The following is a 19,238-nucleotide window of genomic DNA, read 5'->3' on the forward strand; positions in this document are numbered from 1 at the left end:
CGATAAATCTCCTACTTGCCTAAATTCTTTGAGAACAGAGCCAGGAGCCAAACGCATAGAGAAGCTAAGACCTCCAAGACCCACTCAGATTCTTGGAAGCCAGCTCTGCATTTGGAGCTCTGCTGCCTGAATACTGCTTTGGCTCAAAGACCTGCTTTTGGCTGAGTGTCTAAAGCTGAGAGAGACTCCAGGCAGGCGGCAGACGATCAGTTAGAAAGAGAGGAGCAGGGTCAAGGTGTGGCACAAGTCCACTTGACAAGTATTGTGGGAGAAAATGCTGTGTTACCAGACAAACCTGTTTGTCAGTATTCACAGGTATAGAATTTCCATAATAAAAATTTTAATAATACAAGTGTTTTACTTCCCATACTTGTGCCAGAACAGGATTAAACCGGTGGATTCAAGGTAACACCATGTTTTACCAACATTATTGTTGGTAAATACTTGTTTTAAATACAATGAAGTGGTGGAGATAATAAAATCAACTGCAGGGGGAACCTGATTCCAGGTTTTGCTGGAAAAGTGAGAAAGTGATTAGAAAAAGTCAATTGCACCCATTTTCTTTCTCCCTTTCAAGTGTGTATTTCAGAGGTGGAGGGAAATGAAAGGATATTCAAACTAGAATCTGGGACTGAAAAAGAGGTCACTAAGTGTTGCCAGTCTGTGGTGGGTATTTTCTAGGCCACTGGTTCTTCAGTGTTGCTGTATATTGGAATCAACTCATTTTGAAAAAGACTGACATGAGGCGGGATGTGAGTGAGTAGGGAGTAGGGGAGGGACTCCTAGATAGTCTCATTTAATTGACCTAGGGACCAGCCTGACATCAGGATTTTTAAAATCTCTCCAGGTAATTCCAATGCACAGTGCAGAGGGCCAGTGTTTTTTTTTATGCCGCCCTATGTGGTAGCCACCAACCCCATGTGGCACTGAGTACTTGAAAGGTATCCAGTAACTTGAAACATGCTCAAAGATTTAGTACAGAAAAATAAATATTAATATCACAATTAAATATAAATAGTATATGTTACATATTAATTTAATGTTGTATTAATAACACTATTATTGGTGTTATATTAATAACTATATGTTAATAACAATAAAATCCTATTTTATATGGCTTACATATTGAAATGATAATATTTCAGATATATTGAGTTCAATAAAGTATATTATTACTAACATTAATACTACTTGTTTTTTTTGTTTTTTGTTTGTTTGTTTGTTTTTACTGTTTTCAGTGTGGTACTAGAAATTTTAGAATTACGAGCGTGGTGTGCATTATGTTTCTGTTGGACAGTGTTGTGTGCCGTCATCTTAGGCAAGTTCTCTGATGCTGCCTGTGTATTCCCATACTAGGAAGTCCCAGGGCACTAATTAGAAGGGATGGTTAAGTTCCACTTCATGTTTGGGGCAGTTTCTGTTTCTTGTGACCACAAGAAATCTTTTTCCCTATAAGATCTAGTCAGCCACTTTGGAAATATAATTGTCGACCTAATGTCATCTGTAACCTGTTCATTTCCTTGCTGTAATGTCAAAGTAAATTCATCGAAATTTTTGTTTTTTTAAAGTAAGTTTAAAAATTGCAAAGAAGAATATTCTCAAAGAGTTCTCTTTCATGCCTGAAGCTCTCTATGAAATCGCTGACTTCCTCCATAGGAAATGTAGTAAATGTGGAAAGAAATTCTTTGACTTCTCCAAAGAGGAAGAGAAATCATGTGATCTTGAATCCTTAGCACATCAGGCAGCCTTTTTTTCATGAAATTTTTATACCGAGGGTGAATTTGAGAGGCATAATAATAGTCAGTATTTAACCAATTTGCTAGCAACTCTAAACTCATTCTTTTTCTTAGTAGTTAGTCTATTTTCTAGCAGTGAGAAGACCAGAAATTAAAATTTCCTAAGAACAAATTTACAGGGATATACGATTTATCCAAAATTTATCTGGTAACAAAATCCATGAATGAAATCCCCCTTTTCTTAGATAATTAGTGCAGTGCTTTGTAAAACTTGAAATTTTAATAATTTTTATCTTGCTCACTTTAAGACTCTGTTTATCTGTTCCTTTCAGCTATGTTCCGAGAATATATATATGGTGTGAGTTCTCTGCCATTTACATTCCTTTCTTGCTGTGCTTCCCTCTTCCTTCAATATCTCTTAAACTAGGAATTGAGAAAAGGCACAGAGCAGATAGTTTTGAGGGAGGATTTATACTATTATCTGTATTTTCAATTATATGGTTCTACATACTACCTAGCATTATAGGAAGCTATAGTTCACAGTTATGTATAAAATTGAAGGGTCACAGAATAGCTGAGCTTTGTGACCCAAAGGGAAAAATTTTTAAGGAATTGTTTGAAATGATCCACTTTGCTCAATGATCACCCAAAAAAGTTGTCATTAAGGATATCATGCAGACTTTAGAAAGCCAAAAGTAAAGCACGTGACAGTACATCAGTGTGAAAACTCAGTTCTCTAGTATTTTTGATTTGAGAAATTTTTCTTTTTATAGCTATGATCTGGGAAAGCTTAGATTGTAGAATTCTTAGAGTTTTAATAAGATTATGCTCCACAAATCTCTTTTGAACATTGCTTTAAATGGGCTCCAATGCTACATGGAAAGTATTCAACTCTTGACATAGACCTATTAGGGAGTTAGATTTTCTGATATATTTATAGTTTTTACTCTAAATCCTCTATATTCCTTATTCTCTTCATTATTTGGTATGTATGTAGTTCAAGAAGACTTGAGTTTCCCATATGCCTCAGTTTTGAGTGAGGTCTCAACGAGCTTCTGGCCTTTTCTCGGAATGCAGATTTTATGCAGGTCAGTGTTAGGCTCGGACAGATCTCCACAGCTAAATCTTTGCTTTTCTGCATGACTCACGTGCATACGGTCAGTTAATGTACCTATTCCGAGCTTCAACTTCCTTTATCTTTAAAATTCAAGTTATAACTTTCCCTTACATAGTTCTTTCTCAAGATTAAAGGTATCTACATGTCTAGATAAAGTTATGTATGTAGTAGGTCAAAAAGTGATGATCTCATTCTTATTCTGAGGTTGCTAACATTTGTCAGAAATGCAGAAGACACTGTATTTATAATTTTCTTCCCTGAATGACACTGCACTGTGCAAGAGAGAAGCAGTTTAATACAGGTCACCGACTCTAACTCTAACTGAAGCTAAAACTCCCTGAGTTCAAATCCTGTTTCTGTCCCCTACTATTTGTAAAATGTTGGGCAAGTTTTGTAATCTTTAGGCCCTAGTTTCCACACCTTCGAAATGGATTACTCATAGTACCTACTTTATGAAATTATTATAACTATTAAATGAGCTAGTGTATATGAAGAACCTAGAATACAGTTCCTGACATGTGAGTATACATTCACCCTGGCACATTCTCAGTACTCAATAAATGTATTATTATGTAATTGGCTCATGATCAGAGAGAGTCCTTAGTGTAGTTTGGGGGAAAGGAAAGAAAGGCTTTTGAATTTTTCTAAAACACCAAATATATTGGGTTTCAAGAGGTCAATAATGCATGGATTGAAATGATGAGTGTATGTTATCAAAATTATGGAAATAATCCAACTTTCTTTTTTCAGACAGTTTAACCTGTTTTTGATTTTTTTTTTTTCATATAAGCACAAGAGATAATCAGGACAGGCGTTAGTATCGCCATATTAAAATCGAGGAAACTGAAGCTTGAAGAAGTTGAATTAAGTTGCCTAGGAACATGTAATGGAGGAGAGCCACGTAATCATGGCTTCCAATTTTGGTTATTTTTATCACTATGTCACACTTTCTACATACAAAATGATGTTAGTAAACGGCCACTGGCATTTTCTGAATTTTTCAACATGTTCATTTAACTTCACTGTTTTAATCCTTCCCAAAGGAATCTTCTTTAGGGAAACTTCATTCCAATATGCATAACTTATACAGATATATCCTTGAAAGATTTTAAGTATTTGTTCTCCAAAGCTAAAGCTTTAAATTTTAATGATCTTAGGAGCATTGTTACCACATGAAGTTTTTGTTAAGCAGAGCTCTTGGGAGTATGAATTTTTTTAAAAAAAATATCTTCAGGTAACTGGGGTATTAATACATTCTAGGTGTTTTAAAAATCTTTTAAGTGACAAAAGGTTATTGTTTTCTTTCAAGCCAAATTGGCCTCAAGGATAATGACATTTTATTTTGCATGGCACTGTCAGTGACTTTGTTTTCACCTTTATTTGAGAATTTGCATAGTTATGCACAAATTATATTAGTATTCTTTTCACCTTTGTGGAGAAAGCCATTAAACAATTTTAATGAAAGTATTCCCTCTTCTTAAGTTTCGGGATCTTTAGGTTAGGTTTATACTCTTTAAGTGTACATAATATCTTAAAAATCAGATATTTAGTGGATTGCCAGTGTCGTGTACTAATTTGGACACGATTTCAGAATATTACTGAATTTATTTTATTTACTTTAGGTTTGTCAAATGGTCAGTCTCTATATCATAGGATATTTGGGCGCTGTAATCTGAACTCTCAATATCTGTCTTGTATACAGTCAGTCCTGAACTTCTGTTGTTATTTGAGTTTGAAATAAGACCTTTAAGATCTTGTCTCTTACACAAGCAACCGTTTATAATTTGTTGAAAGAATGCACTGTAGTTGATAAATCATTTGCTCAGAAACTACATGAAACACAGGGGACTTAGGTAAAAAGATTTTAAAATAACCCTGTTCCTATTTTCTGCAACTTAGAGTTCTTTCAGTTTAATAGCATCTGCTGCTTTCCCTTACATGCTCCTTCAGGACATGGATCAACCCATCTTTTCAGAAGCTCTAAGAATCCTCCTATATAAATCTTTCCATTTATTGCTAAATAGTTCCCACAGCTATTTTTGGACCCAGAAAATCAAATTATTGGTTTAGAAAAGCCTAAGGTTAAGGCCAATCTAGTCCATGGGGCTCTTTGCAGTTCAGCCTGTCGCTTGATCAATAGAAAAACATGTAATGTTTTTGTTAGAGCTCATTTTTAATTCTCCGCAAACCTTAAGACCACACAGAGAATGGTCTTTTCAGGCAGGAATTACAACTCAAAGGCTTATAAGACTGAGCTGCTAAAATAAACAAATAGAGTGGGATGCGGAGACTGTGGTGAACTGAAGAGAACACTCCTGCCAAGAATGAGAGGGCAGGGTGGGCAGGGAAGAACGTGTTCCTGAATGGGGTACTATGCTTGTTATTTTCATGATTCATTCCTTATGAGTGGCACCAGTCTCCTGGAACCTTAACTTGCTTGCCCTACTTATATTCCTACCTGGGGCCAAATGACTCTGTTGCTGATGTGTGGTGTTTTTGTTGATATGTGGCAGAGAAGTGGAAAAGCCAGTCCACCTGGTTGCTCTCACTGAAGTATCCACCTAGGTCCTTTGTTTTTGGCCCCAGAACCCAATATGTGACCCATCTAAGCGCAGGACATGCGCAGAGCCACTTTCCTTGTTGCACAAGACTTCTGTGTATTTTTTTTTTTTTTGTCTGATTAAATCCTTCTACTTTTTTTCTTTCTGGTATTTCTCTTCGGTTAATGTTCACCAATTGATAAATTGAATTACTAGACTCGAAATATAAACAGAAATACACTAGACTTGAAATACAGGTGGTATAATAAACCTCCATGTAACAGAATCAAAATTAATCATTTTGCCACACATCTCTATAAAATGCTGCTTCTGTACTAGGCTCTATTTTAGGTACGAGGTATACAGGAATAACCAACAGTTAAAATCATTCTTCTTGCAGAGATAACTATATAGTGAGGATATAATCAATAAACAAACAAATAAGATGGGTAATTTTAGAGAGTGGTAAGTGCTATGAAGAGAATTCAGTTGATTTGTTGTTCATCTTGTAATTTTAGATCTTCTCTTTCCCATTTTTGAGATTTCTAAAGTAGTGACCTTTGCATCACTAATCTTACTCATGAATGAATGGATTATAGAGGCAGACTCATCTTTTCCTCCATGAGATGATCAGACCTGGGCTTTGGGAATGTGGCTAGGGCTGGTCGACAGGTAGGCAGGTCAGCCTTACTTTAGTGTCTATTGTTGCAAAGCAGGGGTCAGCTGTACCTTCCCCACCACCAGGCACACTGAGGTGCCTACCAACAGTAGAAACACATTTAAATGAATATCTGGGATGTACAGTTAAGATAAATAAGTAAAACTTCCCGGTGAGAGAATTTTGCCCCTATTCAGCCCCATTGGATTGTTTCTAGATTGTACTGTAGATATAGTATGAACAAATATCTTTTTTTTTTTCAGGAGAACACAAAATTCAGATTTTTTGTATGTAACTTCCTGATTGCTAAATGTTGAGCCAGTCTTTTTTAAAACTCTCATAGACAAATGCAATATGTTTCAAGGCTATGAGTATGTGACTTCTGCCTCAATCCAGTATTCCATATATACAATTATATTTTGCCATAACACACATAGAAAATGACAGTATTTGGTGGCACATTGTAGTAAACAAATTGAGACTACTCACCTGGCCTGGGGCCTCTGGCTGCCTGAGGCCCCACTCAGCTTCCCTAAAAGCTGAGAGGATCAGTATCTCAAGACACATAAAGCTAGAGTGTCTGTACACATGGGTTTGTCCTCAAGGGTCCCAGTTTACACCTGTTGTTCTAGTGACCTGGATTGGATGGTTAGTCATATGGCTACTCTACCCATAACCCATTCATGCCCCTCAATGGTTGGGGAGTCCTGAGGGGGGTTTTTCTTTTGATGGGGTCAGGGGAATTAGGGGCTAGTTCCACTTCCTCAGAGAGAAAGTCTATTTACAAACTCTGTTGCTACCCATGAAAGGAAGTTGGGGCAGGAGCAGCTAGCTAGTCAGATACTTTAATTTCTATTGTACTGCACTTCTCCAGTTCTCTAACTGCCTCCCTTGAGAATGAATTGCTAAGAACTCAGCCAAAAGGAAATCATTCTTTCTCATACTTTCTGGGTGTTACCTCCCTCAACTCCGATTATTAGTGAATAAAACCCCATCTGCTTTCTGTATTACATAAATATTTTAAGTCATGAGCTTGCTGATGTGTCACCCTAATGTCAGAGCACCATTAGTGAATAGATTTTTTCTTGAAATTTTTATTGTAACTTAAATGGAATTTGAGTATAGAGGGAAGAGAAATGTGGATGTTCAATGCAACATCTTGATACAAAAGCTTGTACGACTCTTTCTTATTGACCCAATTGAAATAGGAAAAAATAGACCCTGAATTGTTTTCCTTCTCTGTTGGTAGGGTTTTGCATGCAGTACTTCTAACTCTACAGTTGCATCATCTGTTGGAAATCGAACCACATTTTATCCAGGTTATCGTTCAAATGTACTTAGAGATCTCATCTGATCTTAGCGCATGGCAGTGGGTTGTCCTGCCAATCAGATCCCAGGAGTTGCCAGGTTACCCAGATAAATGAGATCATGGCAAAAGTCATATGTCTGTTATCTGTGCAGTGTAACTTCTATGCTGTTCAATGTCAGTTCTACCCTTGAATCCTGGCTGGAGATTAGTTTGAGACCGGGTCTACTTAATTAGCCTGCTCTTTACATTCACCTTTCAAGGTAGATTTTAAGTAAGCTATTTTAAAACGTTAGTAGTGAACTTGTCTTGAAATGCTTTAAGGCAGGAGACCCAAATAAACATTACGAATAGATTAGCAGCAAAGTTCCAGTGACATTTTATAATCAATGCTTGCCAGTGCTTTTGAAATTGGAAGTGGGAGATGGGGAAAGGATTAGAAAACTCTCATTTAAACAAGCAGCCCTTGCCAATCTCTAATAACCGGCTTCCTTTCTCGTTTGGGAGTTTCCTAGGAAATAAGCTGCCAGTGACACGGGTCGGGCAACACCAGAGCCTTTATCTTTTTCGCCTCCTTCAGTGAATATGCAGCGCACAAATCTGGGATCCTTGTCAATAATTTAATTTTGTTATCTAGACTGGAGTTTACCCCATGCAACCAAACCCTTTAAAATGATCATGTCATCAATCGCACACACACACTGCAGGAACAACTGGAAGAATGGTTAGGGGAAAACAAGGCTTATTTAAAATTCAGGGTCTAAAGCAGCAACAGCAACTCATTTGAATTTTTAGAGACAGTTACTATGGACTTGATATTTATGGTGCCTCCTTGCTCAGCTATTGGAAGACATATTTTTATTATTCTTTTCTCCGAGCCAAAATCATCCCTGGGTTTAACCTTGTAGCATCACACAATATACACAATAGAGTCTTTCAGGAATGGATGGAAAGAAAGCGATGCCACCCAAAGGGGAGAGGAGATATCCAAAGATACTTTGTGCTGTTAGTCACTATTCAGTCTTAAAATTGAACAACAGGACAGAACCCTGGAAAATTATATAGGTAATTATTCAGTCCATACAAAAAAAAAATAAAACAAGGCACCTGTACAGGTAGAGATCTTAAAAGACTTAGTTTCACCAAATCGTTTTTGGGTTACTCAGAGGGCATTGGTTCTGCCTCTCACTGATAGGGTTGCTTAACCCTTGTGGGCTTTAGATTTGCCATGTGCAGAGAAGGGACCATGATGCCAAGCCTGCCTATCATAGACTTCCTGCGAGCATCTTATAAGAAAATAAATAAAAAAACCCTCTGGAAAGCCTGAAATACCATTGAATGTGAGGTAGTATTAGTAGTAGTAGTATTTTTTATACCTTCATCTTAAAACTTGACAGCTGAAAGATTTGTTAACCCTGTGTTCTGTAAGCTCTTACTTTATATAGGCATTTCCCCTTGCAATTTAAGCTGGCTGAACTGTGTTAGCTCAGCTGAAGCTGAACAAAAATATCTGTAAGAAATTGATTCTTTTTAATACCAACTTCTTCTTTCATTGACCAGTTGATTTCATAAGCTTGCAGAGCTGAGATATTTAACAACAGAATTCTGATATTGGTAAGAGTTGAGTTCTTTGATTATATCATATTTTAGTCTGAAATTGTTTATTTTTTACTTGCCTATGATTTTTTTTCCCTTGAAGACATTTTTCTGGCCCAAAGGAAACTATAAATTAATTTTCTGCCCTCTACCCAAATTCTGGTCCTCTTTTAGTATGGCTCCTACACTTAGAACTTGTGAAGCTATCGTTTACGTTATATGGTAGAAACCAATCAGCCTTGTGTATCTGCTCTGTCCAGTTTTGTCAAATGTGTAGAGTGTTGCTTCAAGCTTCTATGTAATTTAGGTTTCCTGTGACTAACCAAAACCACTACTACAGCTAATTTAAGACTGTTTCTCCCACTCAGCTTTTTATAGCATCCTCCTACATTTGTTACTAAGAAAAAAATTTAGGCAAATATCACATCTTGAGTCATGAGGTATGTGTCTCATTAGAAGTCCTTGAATTTCAAAGGAAGCTTCAGGGTGAATTCATACATACAGTCCCCACCCCCTCTCTCCCACTGCAACCACCACCAACCTTATCTGGTGAAAAAAGTGAAAAGCATTTACTCAGCTTTCAAGCTTGAATTAGAAGACATTGTGTTTCCAAAATCTATGGACAATTGGTATGAACTTTATTGTAGCCAACCAGAAAGGAAAATGGAATTGAGTAAGAATCCTGTCCAGACTCTTTGTTGATTGAATGAGAAAATGGGGCTCTGAAGAGATTGGCTGTCTTTCTTAAAGTCATACAGCTGTCCCTTGGGTGGAGAGCTAGAGTCAGAATGCAAGTCATCGGCACAAAGCAATGTCCTTTCACTACTTCATGGAGTGCACCTAAATTCTTTACTGCTCCAAGGCTTGTGCCAAGCCTTAAGAAAGCTAAAAAATGCAAAAATTTTGCCTATTTAAATACTTTATTCTTAGACAAAGTCTGGTCTATTTAACTATTGTAGAAATGTTGATCAATGGAGATGTAACTAAATCTGCTTCCTTCTGTAGAGTTTAGGCTATTTTGAAGTCCAAATACAAAGGGAAAAATGCAATCAGACCTTTCGAATTGTTATCAAATCCAATCAAAGGAAGAAAAAAACTTTTCCACCTCAGTGAACAGCTGTATTGTGAAGTGTCAATTTGAAAATAAATTTGTTAATCTATAAAAAGCAAATTAATTCTTCCTGCTTCTTAGAACTGACTTCTTTAATCTCTGTGTTGTGTATCTTTCTAATTGAATGACTTTAGGTAAATAAGGAATCTAATGATATCTTTGAGAGTAGGGAGAATTACCCGCCTAAGAAAAGTTAAATTTCCCAGTTCTTCCATGACATTTTTCAGTTTACTCTCCAGCCTATTCTAGTCTTCTCTTTCTTACCACCAACCTTGTGGCACTTTCTTTCTGTTAAAGGCATTTTGGCACATGATTATCTTCTGACCATAGAATTTAATTTTGTATCATGTATATAAATCTTTACTCACTATCCAAAGGCTTTGTAGGCCATTATTGTGGATTGGATCCAGTAGGTAAATCCTCATTAGAACAAGATTCAAAGCAGAAATTCAACACACAAGTTTTGGGAGAACAGAGAAATAGCATGCACGCACGGTGAGAGAAAGTAACATTATGCTATAAAAGCTGTTTTTATAATCCTAATGTCTCAGTCCTAGATAGTCTTACTACGCATATTAGCACTGCTACCTCTACCCAACTGGCTGTAAATTTTATATATATAGTGCAGCGGGGGAAATTGTTTTGCTCAGGGTATATAAGTTACAGTGATAATTTCTTTCTGAGTTTATCAGTACACATTTGCATGTCAGAGAATGATACTTTAATTCTTATGTTGTACAAAGTTATGGAAAGCATGTTTCTACCTTTTGACCCACAGACCTAAATAGTGCTCTATAAGAGTGAGTCATCACTGGTTTTAATATCTGGTTAAAACCTGGAGTTATGCATTGGGGTTACCAGTATAACCAGTTGCGTGTGAAAGAATTTTTAATGACAATCTGACCTGAGGATCCTGAGGATGTGAATAAATGTTTGAAATTCAGATAGCTTGTAGTAAATACCTTTTGTTGATAGGCTAATATATACAGGATGAGGCTGGAAAAGTAACATAATTTTGTTCAGAATTTACAGAGATTCATAAGTTAATTCAAGACTTACCTTCTACTAGCTTTGATGTATATCTATAAGGTCTTCTCTCTTTACTTTTTTCTTCATTAGTGGATGAAATAAAATATTTTATTAAATTTTGATTGGACTCGGAACTGGACAAGGGTGAATGATGTCTTTTAAGGGGAAAGGAAATCAGAGTTTCAAGCTATGTGTCAGTTTACTTAGAATTCAGTGTCTGTGTGATCTTTCAATATTTTTTTTTCTTAAGAAAATACCTTAAAATAGCTCAGAGGATGATTTGGACATCAAGTTCAAGAACTTGATGAGTTTAGAGTGTAAGAGAATGAGACCCATTTTTACCCTGAAGCATTTGTGTGCGAGATCTCAGTTTGCAGAGCGCTTTCTGTTGGAGTCCATTAGTAATTCCCCGTAGAAATTCTGTGCATTAGGCCAGGACTTTTCCCTTCCCACTGTTCGTCGGAAGAAGAAATTGATGTAGAGATGATAGTGAAGTATTTATCAGATTAGTAATACAGGAAAAAAGCTTTCAAATCATGTGCTTTCCATCTGTTGCTTAGCTTCCTGAGTTTTACTTCCTTCCTTTCAAAATTTCCTATAAAATATATACATATGGGTTAAAAATAATTAATTATAATTCTCTGTTCAGTTGCTATGGCAATGTTAGTTCCTTAATGCATCCTGTGTTCCTTCATGCCCTTCTGAATTAATTTAGCACAAAGCAGCTCAATTTTAGAAATAAGGTCCTTTGAAAATAAGTGTCAAGTATTATTACAGGGATTTTATGGTATCCAGATGAGAGAATATCTATAGACTTAGTGAGAGGCGATGGCTTTGTGACTATGATTAGAAAGTAGAGACTCCTCCTCCACTGGGCCCCTCTTCCCTACTGTGGACGTTCTATCTTGAGAGCAATCAGTGGGCGTTCAGATTAAGAAATATGTAGAATAATATTCAGAATTCTTTTTTTGTAACTGTACACTAAAAAATGGATTTAGAATTTCCCCTCTCCCACACTTTATCTCTTGAATCTTTCTGTTTTCTACTTATGCCTAAAGGGAAAAATAGGAATGTTAAACAGTTTTATTCAAAATGACTTCTAAAGTGCTGAAAAGCAAAGATTACTACTGTTGGCACTGAATGTAATTCTGATATAGTAAATGATAGGCACTCTGGCCATTGTAGAGGATGAGCACCTTTGCTCAGTTGCTAGGTTTGTTCCTACAGTTGTTTGTAATTGTACTGATATTTGAAGTAGAATATATTTCATACAGTAAAACATTTTAGGTGTTTATATATTTATAGATAATAATTTTTAAATTAAGAACTTAAGTCAATAAATTAGTAAATTTTTCTTCTTTAGGGAAAAATAGTTTAGATTTTTCAAAAAACTATAACCAATATAGTTAATGCTATTTATTAGCATGTGAAAGAATAAACATAACTGAACAAGGCTGTATTATATCTCTGATATTGATCATTTGGATTTATTCGTCTAAATTTTGGTCCAACTATGAGTCCTCTTTATTGAAATGAAATGGAACTTGGTAATAGGGCTTTAACTCATATATAATTAAATAGCTTAAGGTGTTCAACCCATCGTATTTGCTCAATTTTACTATATCAGTTGGGTTCCATCTGTGAGGCATGACCACTAGGTGAAATAAATTTGTTACAGGATTTTGACCTTATGTATAGGTGTGAACTAACTCTCCAAATATCCCACGAGAGTCTCTGTTATGGCCCACCCTAACCAGAAACGTATAGAAAAAATTTTGTCAAATGTAGTTCGGCCTAGACAAGTTGACAGTGACAAAAGCGACCACACGTGGTTTGAGATTTAAGTACCTCCTTTAGCTACTAGGGACTTTTAAAAAATGTAAAATGACTCAATCTACTTCAAGCTTCTTGCAATTGACCTTTTTGTATGTAATTTTTAAAAAATCAACCATTAATACTATAAATAATACAAATATGGCATAAACTCGTCAAACTAAATATTGCCTCTTTAAAATAATGATCAAAAAACCATATGTTAATACAAATAACATATCTATACCCTATTATTATTAGGCAATGATTCAAGATCTTTAAAGTCTGACAGTGGGAAGAGTTTGAATCTTGGCCTCTGTAAGATGCTGAGTGAACTTAACCTCTATTTCCTCATATATAAAAATACCCATCTCCTAGGATTACTAGGAGGTTAGATACGATAATGTATAATAATGGCTCTTAGTTTTGTACCTGGGACACAGTAATTTCTCAATAAATTATAGCTATAGTTATTATTAACAGTTGAATGTTCACCGTTATTTTTTAAACAGTTTTCTACTTTTATTTGGAAAATGGCGATTGGTAGTTTTGTCTCGATTTTTTTTTCCAATAAAATTCCCCACAGCACTCTGCCAAAAAGTGCATATAGTGATACTAAGATGCATTTTTGATACCTCACTGATTTTTCAGGTCTATGAATTTTAAATCCCTAGTGTTGAAATGAAATGAACTGTCTGCTCTCACTCGGGACTGATTTATTTCTAATCCAGTGGGCAGCATAGGAAAGCACTTGGTAAGCGATAAAGCAGGTAGGAACTCCTCTCTTCAGACAGAAGACTGCTATTTTTCAACACACACTTTTCTTATCCTTGTCATTCCTGTGCAAAGCTGTTTTATTTGCAGATGGCCAGGAGCCTGAATCCAAATAATAAGCAACTTAGGAGAAATGGATGAAATTTCCTTACGTAAGGCTGACTTTTCTTTATTCCTCAGGTTGCAGAAATTGTAATTATTTATAGCAGGAAGTAATAAGAGCAAGAAAAATTATTCTGGCTTTGTACTATAAAATGAGTGAAAGAGGCAATGGGCAAATCCACGGTGGGTTTGTTTCATCTGGTGAAGAAATATTGTGCTCGTATGGCCTTGTAAGCCATGAGATGAACTTAGATCCCTTTTCTTCCTGTCAATAGTATCTATTCTAGGAAAGCTTTTCTAGGGGAAAATCTAAAATTTGGTTAGGATAGAAATAGAATTAATAAAATTTATTCCTTCTTTAAGTCATTCTAAGGCCCTGGGGCTTTACAGCATAAGAGAAATTGTGATGAAGGAGGGAATTTTATCCTTTACCTTCTCAGCAGCCCTCATCGAGCATTCTTAAAGAAATATCGAAAAATATGGGATGACTTCAGTGGTATTTAAGAGGTAGTAGAAGTTATTAGACTTGGGATCAGAAGATCTAAGTTTGAGCTACAGTTTGCCCCTTGCTATTTTTAACATGGTACAAATTATTTCTGATCTTGGGCTATAGATCCCTTTACCATAAAATAGGGATGATAGCATTTGTTCTGTTTGCTACATAGTGGTATTGCTGGGAATTTAATAAAATGCTACACAGGTATATACTGCATATATGTAGCGACAGCAATGGCAGTACATACTGTACAGCAAAACTAACAGTAGTTTAGTCTCTACTATTAAACTAATAATTAAGAAAAAATTAGAACCAAGGGACTGGAATATGCCTTGAAGCGACTATTTGAATTTATTTCAAGGCATATTGTTATTCGTTAGGTGAGCATTTCTTGGCTATAGCTAATAGACTTAATGCTTTTTATTAATGTTATCTATATGTATTATATGTTATCTATATTATATAGCTAATAATAGATATAGTATTTATATGTATTATATGTCATTAGATACATATTGTATCAATAAGTAACATATGACATTGCTTCAGATTTCAGGCCCTAGATACCGGGAGAATTCTGAAAGTTCTGGTAGAGCTCTCAATTTAGCATGAGGAATGTTTCTTGACATATATTAGAACTTATGGTTGCAGGAAGGCTGGTACACATATAATTTCAGCTACTGTGGGAACAGTAAGAAACATTTTTCCTTATTTCCTTAGATGTTCGGTACAGCTTCCTCCTGTTCAGTGTGCTTTTGCTCTTTTCATTTTTATTTGATCACCCCACCGATCGGAACTCCATGCTCTCCATGGCTCTGTTTCATAGGCCTTCAAGCATATCTTGTTCTTAGCCGTTGTATCCTGGCTACCTCCTTCTCCTCTAGCATCTTCACTGTTTTTTAGGGGAGGTATTTGCTGTGCTATTGAGAAGGTGGAAATAAAACATTCACCACTTATTACAAAGTGATAATGGAAGAAAGTGGATTTAAAAGGTAGCAGCAGAGACTAACAGTAAGTATGGTTGTACAGGAATTACCTGGCTAAGGGCTAGGAGATCCAGCTGATAAGGTATTTGATGTGCACAGAAGATGAGACAAGCTCTGTGTCTGGAGATCGACTTACACCAGATAGACCAAGTACCTGCTCCCCAGTCGTTCACAGTCTGTCACAGTAATTCTTAAACCTCATTCTGCATTCATCACCCAGAAGCCCTTTAAAATACAAATGCCTGGGGTCTGCCCTCAGAAATTCCAATTGAATTATTCTGATTGAATTAATCTAGGATGTGCCCTAGATAGAGCACATATATTTTTAAAAAGCTTTCCATGTGATTTTAATGTTCAGCCAGATTTGAGACTCAACAGTTCTAATCAGTTCTGGTTTCAGTCTTTTATGTGGTACCAACTCATAAAAGTCATAAAATCTCCTTTTTGATTTAGTGACCTCATCTGTAAAACATGGACAATATCCTCGGCTTTTCATTCACTCATGTCATAAATAAGCATTTATGAAATTTATATTCTCTTTTAGACATTATAATAGCAGCAAAGGGAGAGATGAGTAACAGTATCCCCTGGAAAGGGGTTTAGAAGAAGAAAACTTTAAAACAGCTTTTAAAATCAACTCACCATACCTAGAAAAAATGAACTTTGTGCTAATTTATTAATGAAACCACTACCTGCTCCTGAGCAATTGGAAGCTTCTGGCCAATAATCCACATGATGGTGCTGCTGACAAGTCTCCTTTCAATTTAATCCCTAAATTCACTACCTTGTCTGGCAATCTTGCTAAATGCCTTAGACTAGTGTATTTGCAATTTCATTCATTGAGACTATTATTTCACACTTTTCTCTTGTAAAACCTCCAATATCACCATGCCCAACTTAGGACTATTGATGTGTCTTATTATTTTACAGAAGAAAATAAAAGCAAAAAAAAAAAAAATAGAAGCAATTTAAAAAGAACGCATCATTTCTCAAGTACAGAATCAATCAGTTTACCTGCATGCATGCCCATATGTTTTGCTTTTCTTCTTATGAAGGTTGTTCTTGCTCATTTCTAAGGATAACGGTTCTTTCTGTGTTCTAAATCCACCTATGCTCTCAGCTATGAAAGCACCTTGATGTCTCCATGCTCAGCTGCATCATCAATTTATCCCTCTGCTAGGTCCTTCCCATCAACAAACCTGCTTTAACAGTGCCTACCTGAGCAAAACTAAGAACCTACATAATCCTCCATCTCTCCGCTCCTCTACTCTGTCCAACTTTTTGAAAATGTCTTTATGGGCTTTCTCTACTTCCTCACCTCCCAGTTTCCCACTACATTCCAACCCTGCTATTACCTCCACCACTCTCTATAAAGTTGTTATCAGAGTCACAAAATAAGTTGTCAAATCTCTGTTCCCATCTACATCAGCATCCAGATGGTATTTGACACAGTCGCCACTTCTAGAAATACCCTTCTCTGACACTGCATTTTCCTGGCTGCCCTGCTACATGACAGGGAGCTTGTTTTCAGTCTTCTTTGCTGATGTCTTAAATAGTGAGTTTCCCAGAGGTTAGTCTTAGGCTTTCCTTTGATTTCTAACTGAATTCCTGTCATATCTTCTGGTTCCATAACTTTAAATACATCATTAGCAGATAACCCCAAGTGTGTACATCCATATTTCTTATGCCCGGTGCTCTCTCTCTCTCTCTCTCCACAAAACTGCTCTTGCTCCTCCTCCAGTCTTTTTCATCTCAATTAAAAGAATTAATTATCCTTGTTTTTCATTCTCAATTCCTGTCTTTTCTTCATTCTGTTACAACAAATCCGTTAGAATGTTCTGTTAGCAATGTCTCCAAAATGTGTCCCAGCCTGGCTTTTGGTATCACCACATGGCTGCCTTTGTTCTAACCACTCTCATCTCTGCCTGGACAATGTACCAGCCAGATAACTGGTTTCATGGTGACTTTCTTTGCTCTCCTGTAATTTATTTTCTAGAGCTGTCAGAGTGATTTAAAAACAAAGTATTCACTTCAATGGCTTTCATTGAAATTTGAACATAATTCATCTGTTTTCAAACAAATCGACTATAAAAAAGACATTTTTGAGAGCATTAGTGAATTTCGGATGAGCATTTGAGGATATTAAGGGTTTGTGGTTAGTTTTGTTAGGTGTGGTAATGGTATTTTGGTTATGTAAGATATTATCCTTATTTTTAGGGATGTATTTAGGGATGAAATGATATGATTTCAGAAAGTTTCTTTAAAATGCTATAACATCTCATTTACCCACCAAAAGAAAAAAAGATAAAGATGTGTGACAAAGTGATAATTGTTGATTCTGGTTGTATAGAGGTTTATTATACTATCCTCTCGACTTTTATATGTGCTTGACAGTTTTCATAATATAAAGTTGAAAAAAAGATGACAAAAAAGTTTCTAGTTCTTTGTTACAGTCCTTTATGATTGAATGTCTGACTACTTCTCTTGTATTCCATTTTCCCTTTTGTTTGCTATAGTTCAGCTGCCCTTGTCATCTTTCTCTTTCTGAATACTTCAAGCCTGTGAACCCTCTGGTCTCTCAGCCTGGTGCCCTCTACATGGATGACTTATTCAGGTCATACTGCCATGGAGGATTTCCCTAACATTCCTCCATTCCACCCCCACATACTCTGTTTCTAAAAAATTATGCTACTTTGTTTACATGTTTATTATTGGTTTTCTGCCACTCAAATTTAAGCTCCATGAAACAAGGAACTTGGGTCTAAAACAGTGCATAGTAGGTACTTAATAAATACTTGTGAATGAATGAAGTGGATATTACTATTTACACCATTTTTTAAATGGGGAAACTAAGGTTATAAAATTATGTAATTTTCTTAATGTCACAGATATTAGGGGCAGAACTGAGATGTGAACTCCAGTGTTTCTGATTGGGAGCCTTTAAACTTCTATTGTATTACTTCCTGGTGGAATGGATTAAGTAGGATGGGGAGAACTGAAAGAATTGCCTTTGTAGGTATGTGTTTTGGGAAGAAATTCCATGGCTTTAATTAAATTCTCAAAAGAGTTCTTGAAACCCCCAATTTTTGTTATTGTTTCCTCAGTTGCTGCCAGGGACAATTTACAATGTTAGATGCTCATTGCAATATGGGAAGTTTGAACTGCTTGCTGATGAATCCTGAAGACTTACATTTGTGAAAATTCAACTAACTTATTTGGATTTAATACTTTTTGTTTTTGTTTTTTTTTTTTTTTACAGGCTATTGGACGTCCCTATATACCTCCATACTGGTCATTGGGATTTCAGCTATCTCGATGGGGCTACAATAGCTTAGATGTGCTGAAAAAAACAGTTGAACGTTTAAAACAGTATGATATTCCTCATGTAAGTGTATACCAAACACACACACACACACACACACACACACACACACACACACACACATATATGTGTGTGTTACAATAATCTGCCCTTATCCACAGGAGATACATTCCAAGACCCCCCGGTGGATGCCTGAAACTGTGGATAGTACCAGACCCTATGTTTACTATGTTTGTTCCTGTACATACATAACTTTTCACATAAAAGAAGCACTAATGGCTTCTCTTTGGCATAACCAAATTGCCAACATCACTACTCTTGTACTTTGGGGCCATTATTAAGTAAAATAAGGGTTACTTGAACACAAGCACTATGAAGCTAAGACGGTCAATATGACAATCTAGCTGGCTACTAAATAATTAACATACCGGATATATACAACATGGATATATTGGATAAAGGAGTGATTCACACCCCAGGTGGGACAGAGTAGAATGGTGAGAGAATTCATCATGTTACTCAGAAAGGCACACCATTTAAAACTTATGAATTACTTATTTCTGGAATTTTTCATTTAATGTTTTCAGACCAGGGTAACTAAAAATCATAGAAAGGGTTTTAAACAGGCATGGGGGATTACTACATTTTCTGTT

At 36.1% G+C, this 19,238-nt stretch overlaps 1 protein-coding gene across 8 annotated transcripts in view; it reads left to right on the plus strand.

Annotated features, from left to right (window-relative positions):
- LOC107514213 (maltase-glucoamylase, intestinal) overlaps positions 1–19,238 on the plus strand; it is a 177,340-nt gene that overhangs the window by 125,837 nt on the left and 32,265 nt on the right. For all 8 annotated transcript variants that reach the window (XM_016151710.2, XM_036236620.1, XM_036236622.1 and 5 more), the window contains one exon: positions 18,523–18,648. In XM_016151710.2, coding sequence (XP_016007196.1) covers positions 18,523–18,648 — 126 coding nt within the window. The remainder of the gene's footprint in view (positions 1–18,522; positions 18,649–19,238) is intronic.

The sequence above is a fragment of the Rousettus aegyptiacus genome, unplaced genomic scaffold, assembly GCF_014176215.1.
Source record: "Rousettus aegyptiacus isolate mRouAeg1 unplaced genomic scaffold, mRouAeg1.p scaffold_m13_p_2, whole genome shotgun sequence".
Taxonomy (NCBI): Eukaryota; Metazoa; Chordata; class Mammalia; order Chiroptera; family Pteropodidae; genus Rousettus; species Rousettus aegyptiacus.